The 14,499-nt window shown below is 37.3% G+C and overlaps 1 protein-coding gene across 3 annotated transcripts in view; it reads right to left on the bottom strand.

Annotated features, from left to right (window-relative positions):
• Nucleotides 1-271: 271 nt before the first annotated feature.
• Nucleotides 272-14,499, bottom strand: part of LGSN (lengsin, lens protein with glutamine synthetase domain) — a 97,306-nt gene continuing 83,078 nt past the window's right edge. For all 3 annotated transcript variants that reach the window (XM_053665014.1, XM_037147382.2, XM_053665013.1), the window contains exons 2-5: nucleotides 12,346-12,475; nucleotides 11,376-11,573; nucleotides 4,819-4,985; nucleotides 272-1,677 (exon numbers count right to left, since the gene is read on the bottom strand). In XM_053665014.1, the coding sequence (XP_053520989.1) occupies nucleotides 478-1,677; nucleotides 4,819-4,985; nucleotides 11,376-11,573; nucleotides 12,346-12,451 (1,671 nt within the window). In that variant the 5' untranslated portion in view covers nucleotides 12,452-12,475 and the 3' untranslated portion in view covers nucleotides 272-477. The remainder of the gene's footprint in view (nucleotides 1,678-4,818; nucleotides 4,986-11,375; nucleotides 11,574-12,345; nucleotides 12,476-14,499) is intronic.

Below are 14,499 nucleotides of genomic sequence, written 5' to 3'. Positions count from 1 at the left end.
TGAGAGAGGAAGGTAAATCAGCTGCCTCTCTTACGGACCCTGATCAGGGACAGAACCCACAACCCAGGCATGTGCCCCAACCCAGAATCTAACTGGTGACCCTTTGCTTTGTGGGACAATGCCCAACCAACTGAGCTACACCAGTCAGGGCTGCTTTCTAATTCTTAAGACATTTTTATTGTGTAAATATATTTATCGCCTGAAGGAAACTGAGTATTCCTGTCTTGGGTAACCTACACAGAGGAAATGATGACCAACTGACAAGACATGGTAAGTTTGCATGTTATATCTTCACCACAACTTTATTGTTATCAGAATTCTCTCAGCAGTCTACTTCATTGGTCAAATATTCCATGGGGGCAAAAAAAAAAGCATATGCAATCTAATTGTCAATTACAAAACCCAATCTTTTCTTTTTGGTAGATCAGCTACTTAAGTAAAAATCACACCTCTGAAGGAATAGTTAAGAGATCCATTCTAAATAAAATACTCTAAGAATTTATTTCTCTCAGCATCTGTTTCTTCATTTTCTAGCTCATATTTCTTCATGGCAACAAAATAGCGAATGAAGGTTTCCCCTAGAGCCTGTCTCAGACATTGATCTTCCTCCAGTGCCACAAGGGCATCTTCCAGTTTCAAAGGGATCTCGGAAGGTTTCGATGGGTAAAGCTCCGTGCTGTCATCTGGACCGGCCAAGACACCATCGCTGCTCCCAAGCCCATCCAAACCTGCTGCGACCGTCGCGGCCAACACCAGGTAAGGATTCGCGGTTGCTGAGCCCAGTTTATTTTCTATCTGGGTGCCTTTCTCCCCGTGACACTTGATATTAAAAGCACAGCTGTTATCATTATAGCCCCATGTTGTAGGCACTCTCTCCTTCTGGTCTTTACCCTCCTTGGAATAACGTTTTCGGCAGCTCACGGCAGGAGCCATCAGGCAGCTCAGCGCAGCAGAGTGCTTCAAGAGTCCGGCCAACCATTTCTTCCCGATGAGCGTGAGCTGCTCCGCTCCAGAACTGCTGCAGAACAGGTTTTCCTTCCCTGCCACATCCCAGAGACTATGAGACAAAATACCTGAGTTGCAGAATCCAGTCTCAAAGAAAAAGCTAGTGATGTAATTATATTTCCTGGCCACTTCTTTGACACCTGATCTGAGGGTAAATGCATTATCAGCTGAACCGATGCCAAATTCGGGCAGAAAACAGATTTCCATCTGACCAGGCCTGGTAGAGGAAGAGAAGCTTTCCACACTGGCTCCAGTGTGGTACAAACCATCAACCAGCTCCTGGATGAAGGGCTGGTCGTGATTACTTAGCAATGTGGAAGCCGGAAAAGATATGGTCTTCGAATTGATCATCTCCGGCACACCAAAAATACAGAAATCATAGATAAAAGCAGAGAGCAGGGAGAAGCCAGAGTCTTGAAGCTGGTTCAGCTGCCTCTTGGCGATGTACCTCGGGGAAGTCAATAAAGGCTCACCAGTCACAGTGAATGTGTCACAGATCACTCTGGCTGTTCTCTCAGCCCACGGCAAAACTCTAAAGGTTGATAACTCCGGTATCAGGACTATATCACTGTTAAAACATGTTGCTCTTATGTGATCCACTTCATTGTCCTTAGGATTCGGTGCCAATTCAAGATAACCTCGGGGCATGAAAACACCATGGATCACTTTTTCCTAAAGAAGTTAAAAGGACAAAGCAATCAGGTTTTACACCTTGAAAACAAACAAAAAGGTGGAGATGGTGCTTGCAATTGAGGAAAAAAGAATGTGTTTAACATCTATTAGTTAATATTAACTTAATTTTAAATATTTTGAAATAAAACCCCAAAAGTACTTTTAGAAACACCTCGTTTTTAGCCTTATAAGCTTTATATGCTCTTGAATCTGAAAATAGCGGTCATAAACAAAAGGTGTAATGATAAAATGTCTTTATAGCAAATGACAAAGGTTACGTAAAGCCTTATGGAATTATTTGAAATGATTGTAACCAAAGGTATTTTTCAAAGCACTTTTTATTTTATGGCTTAGTTCCTAATACTTCAGACAAGGTTTTTTGTTTTGTTTTGCTTTGTTTGTTTGGCTTATCCTATTGTAATCTCCATAGTTAACTGACTCTCAAAAGTCTACGGGAAAGAATTCCTGTTTTTTCTCAGAGAGCCGACTGTAGTCAGTACCACCACACACAGGACAGGCGCCCTAACACCAGAGAAGCCAGGTGTGTTGACAGCTGCACCCCTCTCTTCATTCATTTTTACAAGCCACTTACGAATGAGCTACCTCAGTTTCATAGAGTCCCCAAAAACCTTGCCCATGAATGTGGACCTGTATCTCCACACTCACTATTTCCAAAATGTTAGGGCCTTCCATTCAGCATGAACTGGGGTGTCACCAAATCTGACTTCTAGTCCTGGTTCGTTCACTCTCTGTGTGAAGTTAGGCAGTGGCTGGACGGTGTGCACTTTGGCATCCACGTCTGTGCAGCAGAAGTGTTAGACTGAGTGAATGCTAAGGCACTTTCTAGCCATACACCTCCTGGGTTCAATGGATTTGGTCATTTATTTACCTTTTGCTAGTGCCAAACAACAGGAAAGTGATGAGGTTATAAAGCCAAACAGACACAACAAAGCAATTTTTAGAAACTGTGTAATAAGAATATCAACAAGGTTTCATGTGTTGAAGGTTACATTAATAGTTAGAGAAAGACGACTACAAAGTTTGATTCCCATGATGTCAGTAAGCATTATGAGTTTAATAAAACATACTGCCATTCTGCAAGTCAGATTGTTTATTATATTACCTCCAAACCCCAAGGGCACGGCTACCAAAGAGGCTCGGGTGCTAGCAGATGAAATCCGCCAGTCCACTCTTCTGCCTTTGACCATGAGCCACCACCTCCTTCAATTTCCACCATCTCCACACACATTTTCAAAAGCCATTTGACTCTGCTGACTCAAATCTGCTATTGCTAGTAATAAAGTTGAGTAAGGTGAGCACTATTCCTCTGCAGCTTAATTTTTCAACTCACTCATGGACTTGTGCACATAAACTTTATACACACATATTTGGGAATTTTTAAGGGTACTTAAGTATGAAATCCTTTCATTCAAATTTTCTCTGTAAAAAATGTTATTTCCCTAACTTGTCAACTTTTTAGTTTGAAAATCTGTATGCTAATTTTATATCTAAAATGAGGGTTAATGTGTTTTATTCATGAGACTTCCAAGAGTTCTTGCAATTTAAATTTGTGTGCATTCACTTGGTTGTAAACAATAGAGAACAGCTTGTTAACATTTCACTCTTCATGAATGTAAAGGATAGTAAAAAAGTCACACTTTATTCTTCAGGTTATTGAATCTGTATTTTGCTGAGCGCTCTTTTTAACTGTTTTTTACTTTATTCTTTTATGAATATTCTGAATGCAAACTACTCTTTATCAGTAGTGGTAAATATATAAATATGTATATATAAACAGATTATGTATGTTCTTGACAATTGTTGTCTTAAATTATCTTTATAACTATAAACACTAGAACAACTTCAAACTCCAATATACATCACCAGGGACAAAGTGAAAAATTTTAGAGTGGCTCAAATCTCAATGATAACTGAAATTTGGGCCACAGTAAAGGTCACCTTTTGAAATAAGCAAAGAATTAGCTAAGAGTTCCATAGCAACATATCATGTTTTGAGTAGATCAAATTTAGAACCTCTGTTATCTGCACATAATTTAAAAAAAGGCAATCCTTTGTTAGTACAGACAGTATAAGTTGGTTGAGAGGTTTACACAAACTCATGTTTGTAAGGCATTGAACAGATTATCAGGCACATGGTGACTTCTTTCAAAAGTAGACACATCATTATCACAGGTTCCCCATTAAGCCTTTTCCAATTACATAACAGACTTTTTTTTCTATTCTGAGTAAATGGCTCATTTTCTAACACCAGTATTTTTTCAATTTTCTAAGAAAGAATTCTTATCTCAAATTAACAATAAAAGGAAATATAAAAGCTAAACTGGAAGCAGAAGGTGTAGTAAAATAAACAAACAAATAAAAATTCTGGAAATGGAAGCAAGGAATCACCAACTAACATCCCAACTCTGTCACTAACCGCCTGTACTATATTTTTAAAAAGCTTTCTTTAACTTTCCTGGGATGCACACACACGTACATACACACACACACACACACACACACACACACATACACACACATATATATACACATACATATATATGCTTTATTTATCAGATAAATATTTCATATCTCATCTTAATATCTCATCTCAAGCTGACCTTTTTATAAGGAGAAGAAAGGGTAGATAAAGGGTTTGAGGAAAAGGTTAATCCAATAAGATTTTCAGTCCAGAGGCCATTTTCCTAGTACTTCTTCATTTGTTGACCAACAATTTTTTATCGGAGTCACTGACTTCCTTCCCTAGAACACACGCTCAGATACTATCTCTATCACTTGCAGACACCCTGGGGCACAAGGGTTGAACTGCTTGCTGAACTCCTGAAGTCATGCATTTTAGGTCATGCATTTTAGTTTATGGAATAACAGCTTCCCACATGCATTCATCACTTAAGCCTATCAACTATGACTGAAGCTAAAATCTTTTACTCTGAGTTCATCCATCACTTGAGGAGCAATAATGTGTTTGGCCAGGGACAAGGGAAGAAATAAAATAAATTACCAGTTTCCAGCTAAACTTGCTGTATAGATTAAGATAAAATGAGAAAGAATAATAAGGACCATTTGCTTGCCAATGGTCATGAAATTGCATTCAGTTATAACTCTACTTGTAAAACTCACTTGGAAGAAGTGTGCAGGGATACTTTTAGACCTGGACACTCCATGGAGATCTGTTGCTTCAAATCGCACAAACTGAAGGTGATTTTTGGCCATCTCTTGTTTAATGTGCTTCATTCTAGAGGAGGGTTGAGGTACTGCTGGCACTTGTTTGCTGTCCCTGTTGTTATCTGTAAAACAGAGAATGGCTCTAAAGCTTAGATCATAATGAAAAGCAAAAAGAGGCTGGAGAGCAGTGAATTATTTATTATGATTATTAACAAAAGCATCATATATTCATGTCATTGGTTTAGAGTTAGAGATCTTACCTTTCTTACTCTGTCTTTGCGTATTCCCAAGAACATTGTCCCTAAACAGCCTAAGAGATTGTTTATCACTTGGGACTAGGTGAAAGTTAACATTATTTGCATAAGTATATAGCAACATCATATGTAAATACTTACTGAAAATGCCTTTGCTTATGGAAATTGGAATATATTTGCATAATTGGACAGCTTTGGCACCATATAAATCTGTATATAGATGACTACCATTAAAACACTTTGAGTTTCTTGAACTAACTGGTAATACCTGAATTAAAATTTCCTATACATTTTTTTTGCTTTTTTCTGTTTGCCAAAGGGTTTTTACATCTATAATTGTATCAACAATAATATATATACATATACATACACATATATATATGACTCTAAGGCATCTACATTTTTCTGTCAAATTTAAAACTTGTGTAAATAAGCAAACAAATGTATTTTTCAAGAATAAGAGTGTAGGAGATGAAAAATCTAGACTGAGTACTCAACTCTAAAATTAGAAGCATAGAGCAATCAGAAAGCAAAAGATGAAAGGACTATAGGAAGTCCCCATATATCAATAATCACTCTAAAATTAGAAACAAAAAATGGGTTTTTCAAGACTTTCAAGATAGTCTTCAAATTCTAAAACTTTAGAATTAGAAGAGACTTTGAAGATCAGACAATCCAATCAGCTCATTAGCTGGAGTCCCAGAGAGATGCAATGAGGTTCCCCAAATCACACTCTCACTTCATTACCAAAATTTAAACTAAGATTTGAACTTTCTATTTTAGTGGGTGGCTCATCACCGTAAAATGACTGAATACATGTAAAACATATAGAGGGGTCAGGCACATGACACCCATTATAAATGTTAGCTACTGTCCGAACCTTTAGGAGAACCAGCAGACTGTAGAAATTCAGCACAAACACTGGAGCCCATCTGCTCCTGTCTAAATCCTGCCTTAGCCGCAGCAAAATTCTTATGCTCTGTGTGCCTTGGCTTTCTCATTGATACAATATACCTATTGGCTTGCTATGATGATTAAAGCCTATATCATAGGCTTGTTATGACAATTAAATAAGTTATTCAGTAGTTCCTGAGACAGTAAATACGATGTAAGTGCTTCTTAAATGCATAAAGTGAGCACAATTACTCCAATTCTAATAATGCTACTATGATCATATCTGAATGGAATACCCATCAATCTGTCATATCACTGACAATGAGTATCATTTTTTAATATAATTACCCTTTAAAAATAAGCATAGAGATTAGCAATTTAAAAACACAGATTAAGTAGATTTTAAGTAGATGAAGCGTGAGAGAAACAATTCACTGGTTCCACCCATTCGAATATATTACAGATAATGTCCCATCACTGATACATTTGGTTAGTCTGAGACTCCTGAGGATTTATAACTACCTTTCATTTAACACAAACAATTAAGCTATAGTAATTACAGTGTTTTATGCTAAATTATCAGCTGCTGTGTTCCCAAACTATTCTGAAGTATGGGATATTCTGCCTAAGTTAAGTAACTCCCTTTAAAGAAAATAAAATTTATAGGTATTTTAAAATATGAAAAATGTGAGGTAATCAGTATTCTAAACATCATGAGCCAATATATATGAGCTACAAATGTTTTAACAACATAAAAAAAATAAGAATGCATTTTCTAATAAAGGGATAATTTCATTTTATTTCACCAGTAATATGGTCACAAGTAATTCTATTAGTTCTTTGCTTTATCTGTATCTTCTAAAGTTATAATACAATAAATAGTATTATTTTTAAATAAGAAAAATATTAATCCACTGAAGATAGTTTTTTTTTTAGTTAACACTACTATTTACACTGAACACAGTCTAGGAAGCAGCAGAAAAATTCCTGTCCTCATGAAGTTTTACATTATTGAATGAGGGAACTATTGGTAATAAACATGCTATGGAATGACTCCAAAGCTGAGAAAATTGACCATGGTGAAAGTGCTGAAAAAAATGAAAAAAACACAATCACCTGGAATATTAGTTCTATGAGATTTGATTACAGTGTGGACAGATCCAACCACAACTTCAGTTTAAGATCAGCGAGTTGCACTGTGGATACACAGTGAGTATATGTATTAGTTTGCTAGTGCTGCCGTAACAAAAGCCACAGACCAGGGAGCTTTAACAAAAATTTATTTTCTTATAGTTTTATTGGCTAGAGGTCAAAGATCAAGATGTCAAGAGGGTCAGTTTCTTCTGAGGGCCTCTCTTCTTGGCTTACAGATGTCTGTCTTCTTTACATGGTCTTCACTCTATGTGTGTGTGTGTGTCCTAATCTCTTCTTACATGGACACCAGTCATACTGGACTTAGGAGCCACCTTACATGACTCATTCAACATTATGTAGCTCTTTTCAAAACCCACCTCCAAATACAGTCAATATTATGAGGTACTAGGGATTTGGGTTTCAACATATGAACTGGGGGGAGACACAACTTAGTACATAAAAAGATACCACTTTGTTATCATTTCTTTCAGAGTCCTTACCATCACCTGCCATATTGTATAAGCAAATGTTATTGTCTGTCTTCCCCCACTTGCATGTCAGCTCCAAGAGAGCAGGGGCTGAGCTATATTTGCTGCTGTGTCCCTAGTATCTGCATATCATAGTCACTCAATGGCTCTAATGAGTAGGTGTGTGATTTAATTAATTAATGCATGCTGTGTGATTTGGTCTTGTCGAATTAACAAGCAAAATTTGCATCAAATATTTAGGTATGTACCCTAAATATCTATTTTTCAGTTAAAAGTTTAATTTTTATTTTACCAAATATGAGAACCCTATTCCAACCTAATTTCATTTTCAAGGCAGTAACTAATCTTGCGGCATCATTGTCTGAATTCCTTTTCTTCAAATAAATCATACTTGTTAGTTACAATTAAACCTTTTGGTCAACCCTCCCTGGATGCCCATGATGAATAGCAGATAATTGCCAGTTCAGGGTCTCATTTGTTTTTCTTACAGTGTGGTTCCTGGGAAGTGCTCTTTTTTTCATCCCCCAGAGGACTAATAAATTAAATCAATGTGCTTTTATAGAGGAAATTTAACTGCTGTGAGTGTTTGGGGGGGTGAAATCAGAAAATACATACAAAAAGAATAAAAATCCTCCAAGCTCCATAGCAACTAGAAGGCCTTGGAGAAATGCTGCCTGTGTTCAGTGACAATGAGGACATACTTCAGCTGTTGAGAGAAAGCCATGGTCACTTATAAAAGGCAGATTAGTTAGGCATTTGGGCTTTCAGAAACAGTGATTCAAAAAGGAAAAGTGCATTTGAGAGTACACTCTGTAATCATGCAGTTTATGGAATGCTGGGCATAATTGGCCATGTTCCTTTCCCATGGCCTACTCTCCTTCAACCACAGAGCCATCTGAGAGCCACCCTGCTACTGCAAATGTCCCCCACCCACCCTCTGCTGCATGGTGTTAGCCCAGCAGTGTTAGAGAGCCCAGGTGGCCAGATAACCTGGTACAAAGCAAGGACAGAAACAATAAAATGTGGACAGGTAGGTCTGGAGGGGGGAGCTTTTCTTTGGAAAAAAAAACGTATATAATTATTTTAAATTCAGAATACCTATTACAGAGATGAAAATACCATGTTAAGATGTTTGCACTTATTTTGGGGATTGACTTTTATATTGATTTTTTAAATATTTATTAAATTATTATTTAAAATACACATAAAAGTGGTTTAATTGAGGTTATAAACTTTTTCCCCCTGGGGTGCTTGAAAACATTTAGTCTAGCCCTGCACCAGAGAGGGAGCTTCTGAATGAAGTTGAGGTGATAATGGTACCCAAGCTCCTAGTTGATTTGTGCAAAGACAATTCGTGACACAAGTTCTTCCCTTAGATTTTTTTTACTGAAGATTAAGACGCGGTAAATTCCATCTCTCTTTTTTGGCTAAAGGTTACAAACTATTTGTGAAAGAGTCCATATGGCCAGCAGATGTTTTCTTATTAGTCTTCCCAATGTTTAAAAACTTTTTTGAATTAGTTGACCTTTAAATATCAAAAAAGTTCATATATAAATCTTGAGCTCAAGCTTCTCTTGAAGAAACTAGATGTGGAACACTAGGTGAGTATTTCTTCATAGCAACCATTTACTAGAGCTCTGGAATGGAGTATGCATCTCCTAATACATGGGTTGGCAAACATTTTCTGCAAAGGGCCAGATAACAAATATTTGCAGCTTTTCAAGCTGCATACTATCTGTTGCAACTACTCAACTATGCCACTGTAGCACAAAAGCAGCCACAGACAATACGTAAATATTCTTTACAAAAACCAGTCCACAAGCTGAATTTGGTCCCTCTGCCAAATTTGGTCCCAAGCCATAATTTGTCAACCTCCGCTCTAGTTTCTCACAGCCAGCACCACTTCCTATTTGTCTATACCAGCCCACCTCACTCATTTGTGTTATTTGCCTGGCCCCTATGGCATTTGTGTTAATCCCTGATGCTTAGGGGCTGTCAGTGCTCATTCTCTTCATGGAGAAATTCATGAAAACAAAAGCACAGAGAAATGCAGAAATGACAGATGGTGTGATAGGCAGAATAGCCTACCAAAGATTTTCACACCCTAAGCCCTTGAACCTGTAGATTATGTCAAACTGCATGGTGAAAGGCGCTTTTCTGATGTTGTTATATGTAATCTTTAAATAGGAATATTGTTATGGATTATCCAGGTGGACCCCTGAAGGCAGAGAACTGCCTCCAGTTGTAGGCAGGAAAAAAACTGTGGAAGAAGGGGAATCGGGAGAGATTCCAAACATGAGAAGGATTTGGGGCATTGCTGGCCCTGACATATGGAAACAGAGAAAGAATTCTAGGAGCGAAGGGCCACCCAGTTGATAGCCAGCCAGGAAATAAGAACCTCAGTTCTACAACTGTAAGGAATTGGATTCTTTCAACAATCTGAATAAACTGAAAGTGGAAAGTTCCGTAGAGTCTCCAGCTAAGAACCCAGAGGTCCAACACTGGGTTCTTAGACCTTGCAAAACCTGATAAAAAGAAAGCAGCTGAGCCAACCCAGATGTCTGATATCCATAAGTCTGAGATAATGAATTATGTTCTTTCAAGATGCTAAGTTGGTGACAATTTGTTATGGGATCAACAGAAAACTAATGCACAAGTACATGGAGCTCTGATAGTGCTCACTCCCAGGCTCTACTTCCTCCTTAGCCCTTATGTGTAGAAAAGAATTTCCCTGTGCCCAGGAGAACACCAGCCTTTACCCTTGGCACCTAAGAGGTCATCTCTAAGATCCTGGAATTTCCTTCCTGACAAGAGTATCTTTGTTTACCTGGGGCTTCTGGCCCCCCTAGAAAGTCTAGCAATGTCATTTATTGTTGAGTCATGCAGTATCAGTGTGACCCCAAGGAGAGCTAGCACCTGAGATCAGTCACACAGCCAGTTGGCTGTGGAAACCCGATAGACTCTGGACACTAAGACTCAGGTGAGCTTCTCTGCTTACAATGCTCTGGGCGTATTGTCACACGTTGTTGTCAAGAGAATAGTGTAATTCACAACTCCACGGGGAGAAAGCCAATGGAAGCTCTGTAGTTAGAACTTTCCTGGAGTCCCCCGCAATGAGTCATTTCCCTTGTTGAATTTTAATCTGCATTCTTTCATAATAATAAACTATAACCTTGAGTATAATCACTTTCAGTGAGTTCTATGAGTCCTATAGCACATTATGAAAACTAAAATTAATCTTGGGAAACTCCTAAACATGCAATTAGCTTCAGAAGTAAGCATTGCCTGGTGGATACTGTCTCTGTAACTTCATACCCTGCTATATTTCTGACTTGCCAAACCTTGTTCATTCAACCCTTTCATTATGGATTTCCTCAAGGAAAAAAAAAATACTTCTTTTTAACTAGCTTCTCTCATTTAGATCTCAGAGGTTTTTAACCAATGTACTTACAGTCCAAAAAAGCTATATCATGATTAACATGCGAGAGATTTAGAACAACATACAGTCACTTTTAGAAAGACTTGAGAGATCATCCATGACAACCCCTCCATTTTTCAGATAAGCAGCCCAGTGGGTACAGAAAGCTGTAAAGCACTTTATAGATGATAGCTGTATAAATTCTTCTAAGTATTCTGACTACCAAGCTAGCATTCCTCAGCCAAAATCACATTAACTCTAATTCAAACGCAAATTTGGGATTAGTGGCTGGAACCATATGCCTGCTGATCCCAGAGTCCTTACCAGTATAGCTGGAGTCTGGGTTGAATTCACCACCAGGAGCACTGGCTGATGTTTCGAGTGGCAAGAGTTTTATCACAGGTATGTAATCCTGGAAGTCTTTGTCATCTTGTGGCAGATGAGAGTCAGCAGAGCCATGTCCCACAGGTGGTTTGCTCATATCCCCCACTTTGTGACACACCACTTGTTTTTTGATCCTTTCTGTAGTAATAAGGAAAAATGTTAAGGCATAATTCCATTGTTTCCAACTGTCTTTCAATATGATATGAAGAGAAATACTTGAGGAAACAATTTATTCCTAGGTGGTGGTGTACAAAATGAAGGGCAGTGGGCACAGTACACTCTAGCTGCAGGCCATAAGGGGCGCATTGTCGGTAGAGAATTTAAAAACAATTTTAAAAATCTAAAAAAGTCTGCTTTTTATTGTTGCTATGCACTAGCCCTTCCTACTGACCTGCTTTGGAAAGCACCAATGTTCTTAGAATTGAGTCTGTGTCCAAATTAACCCCTGGTTTCAGCACTGCTGCAGATTCATTAGAGCCAAACTGGAATTCCCACACATCACATGAAAACACGCTCCACATCTTTATCATGACCTCCCAAATCCACAGTAATAATCTTTGGACTCAGAACAGACATGTGCTTCTTTTCTTACTTAAATGTTCCTTCTGTTACATTCTCTTTTCTCCCCACTGTATCTCCTCACTCTGCTGCCCTGTCAATTCTGAATGTTTTGGTTGATTGTTTTCATATATTTACACTGTAAGCCCATACTTGCCATCTTTTTATGTTGCCCATGTAGAAATAAATTTTATTTCTTTTATTTCCTTCAGTCAAATTTATTACGAAAAGATGAACCAAATAGAGATTGTCATTGACCACATATTTTTGAGGGATGATAGCAGCAAGATACCTCCTGAGAGTAAGTCTCATACTCTATGGACTAAGCCAGCTGAGCACATGCACAAGGTACCTTTTGAGTTGGATATATCCATTTCTCCTATTTCAGTTGAAGAAATCTGTGATTTAGCGACTTTCTTTCTTGTCCTCCTTAATTTCGTCATCCTGTTGCCTTCCATCTCATTGCCTTCATCTCTCGCATCCTGTAATAATTAACCAACAAAAGGTCCAATAACAGATCAGCACACAACTAAATTTGGTTGTCAAGAAGGTATTATGATTGAACAGCTAAATTTTAAAGTGAGCATAGGAGACTTTTATGACAAAGTAAATTTTGCCATTTCCACCTCCACTCACTTGAATAATTCAAAATTACAAAGCTCAACATTCTGCTGACAGGCTGGATTTTCTGCATGGCCTTTTGGATGCGGTACAGAAAATTTCATAAAATAAATGAAGATCTTGTCCAACCAGTCAAGAGTTCTATCTTTATTTTATATTCTGTGGTGTTTTATATTGTTTATTCCTAAATAATTTTAATGAATGCATTTCAGCTAAAAGGTTTTCTTCTTAAGATTTCTTTTTTAGCATCTCTAATGTCTTTGACCAGAGGCATAAGAACTTGAGAATTTGATTCTCTTTTTTCTTACCTCCTCCTTATTGCATCAATATTTACTTCAGAAAAGCCCTTGATAAAATGCTGTTTTGTGACTGTATTTTATATGTGTAAATTGAATGTCATACTCAAACTGTTTTAGTTTGAGATATGTAAAGAAAAACAATTTTAAACTAAATAACAAAACTTCCTACACTCTTGTCTTCAACGGGATCCCTTGATAGACCTGCGGAGGGCTATTTCCAGCAGGAAACTGGGCAGAGAGGCATGGGTCAGGGGTGAGGAGCTCCTGTGTCTCTGCACCAGCAATGGACAGAATCATTTCTGAGCCCCAGGACACAAAGCCAATGCTGAAAAAAAGATTACAGTTTTTTAAAGCTGACACTGGTATTTTGAGGGGAAATGAAAGTGGCATGGCCAGGGTCAAAAACTACACTCTAAAATGTTTTAAGCTATTATCTTTTTGAGGAGAAGGTGTTCAGAAGTTCCATATCTGGGGGCAAGTTATATAAACACACAAGCAGAGCAGTTGCTGGGGCACAGTGGTACCTATTTTTCAAGAAAACCAATTCAGTCTCTGAAGGTGAGTAGAGAAAAACTTTTTCTTTTTCTTGTCTATATGTAATTATGATATACTATTTTTAATTCCATGTTAACAAAGCTATATTTCATAAGGTAAATCTTTTTTGTTATTTTAAAGTTTTACTACCTAGAGTATTGTGGTTTTTTTCACTCCAGATAATATTATACTTGGACCATATGATACTAATTGTGGAATAATTTTTTCCTAGTCATATATAATTTTATTTAAATATTTGTGTAAAGTTTCCCAATACACTTCTTTTAACATTCTGATAGTAATATGTAAACTATTTACATATTTATCATTTCTAAAATTGCATTGTCAGAAATATACATTACATCATTGTAGATTTTTTATATTTAATGTATTGGGGTAACAGTAGTTATTAGGGTCATATAGGCATAAATGTATAATTCTATTTTTGGTAACTATTTTTATAAATATATGTCTTTATTTTTAAGACGTCTCATTTAGAAAATAAAGTATTTGTCCAGGTATATAAGTATCAAAAAAAGCTGAGCAGACTAACATTTCTACTAGTTTGAGCTTTTAGGGGTCCCCTTATATACAGACTGAATAAATAAAATGAGATAAACTTTAAGATTTCTTCCAGCTTTAAATGATAACATACAACTGATACAATAATATGCTAAAATTGAGATCTTAGTCAGGCACGTTTCCTCAGCATAACCCTCAAAGTAGTTGAATCTGCATTTTGTAAATGATGAAAGTGAAATTCAGGATAACTTGCTCAAGGCCACAAGAGTGAATAGAAGTTGCAGGTCACAAACAGGTCTTCTGATTTCCAAATGCCATTCTCCTTCCAAACTGCCAGAGACTGGAGCCCAGAGAAAGTTCATTTTAGTAACATTTACCAGTCTCCATATATTCAAGACCAAAAGGAAAATTTCTTAAGAAAACAACAAAGACAATTCATCTGGTTATTAACCTGAGAATTTCACCAATAAAATCCCAGAACTAAGTCATAGTATGTACTTCTGACTCCATGTTCAGAAAAATATTTTTAC

The sequence above is a fragment of the Artibeus jamaicensis genome, unplaced genomic scaffold (genome assembly GCF_021234435.1).
Source record: "Artibeus jamaicensis isolate MK-2021 breed Jamaican fruit bat unplaced genomic scaffold, CSHL_Jam_final contig_388, whole genome shotgun sequence".
In the NCBI taxonomy this organism is placed as follows: Eukaryota; Metazoa; Chordata; class Mammalia; order Chiroptera; family Phyllostomidae; genus Artibeus; species Artibeus jamaicensis.
This window is presented reverse-complemented; position numbering and strand designations above follow the sequence as displayed.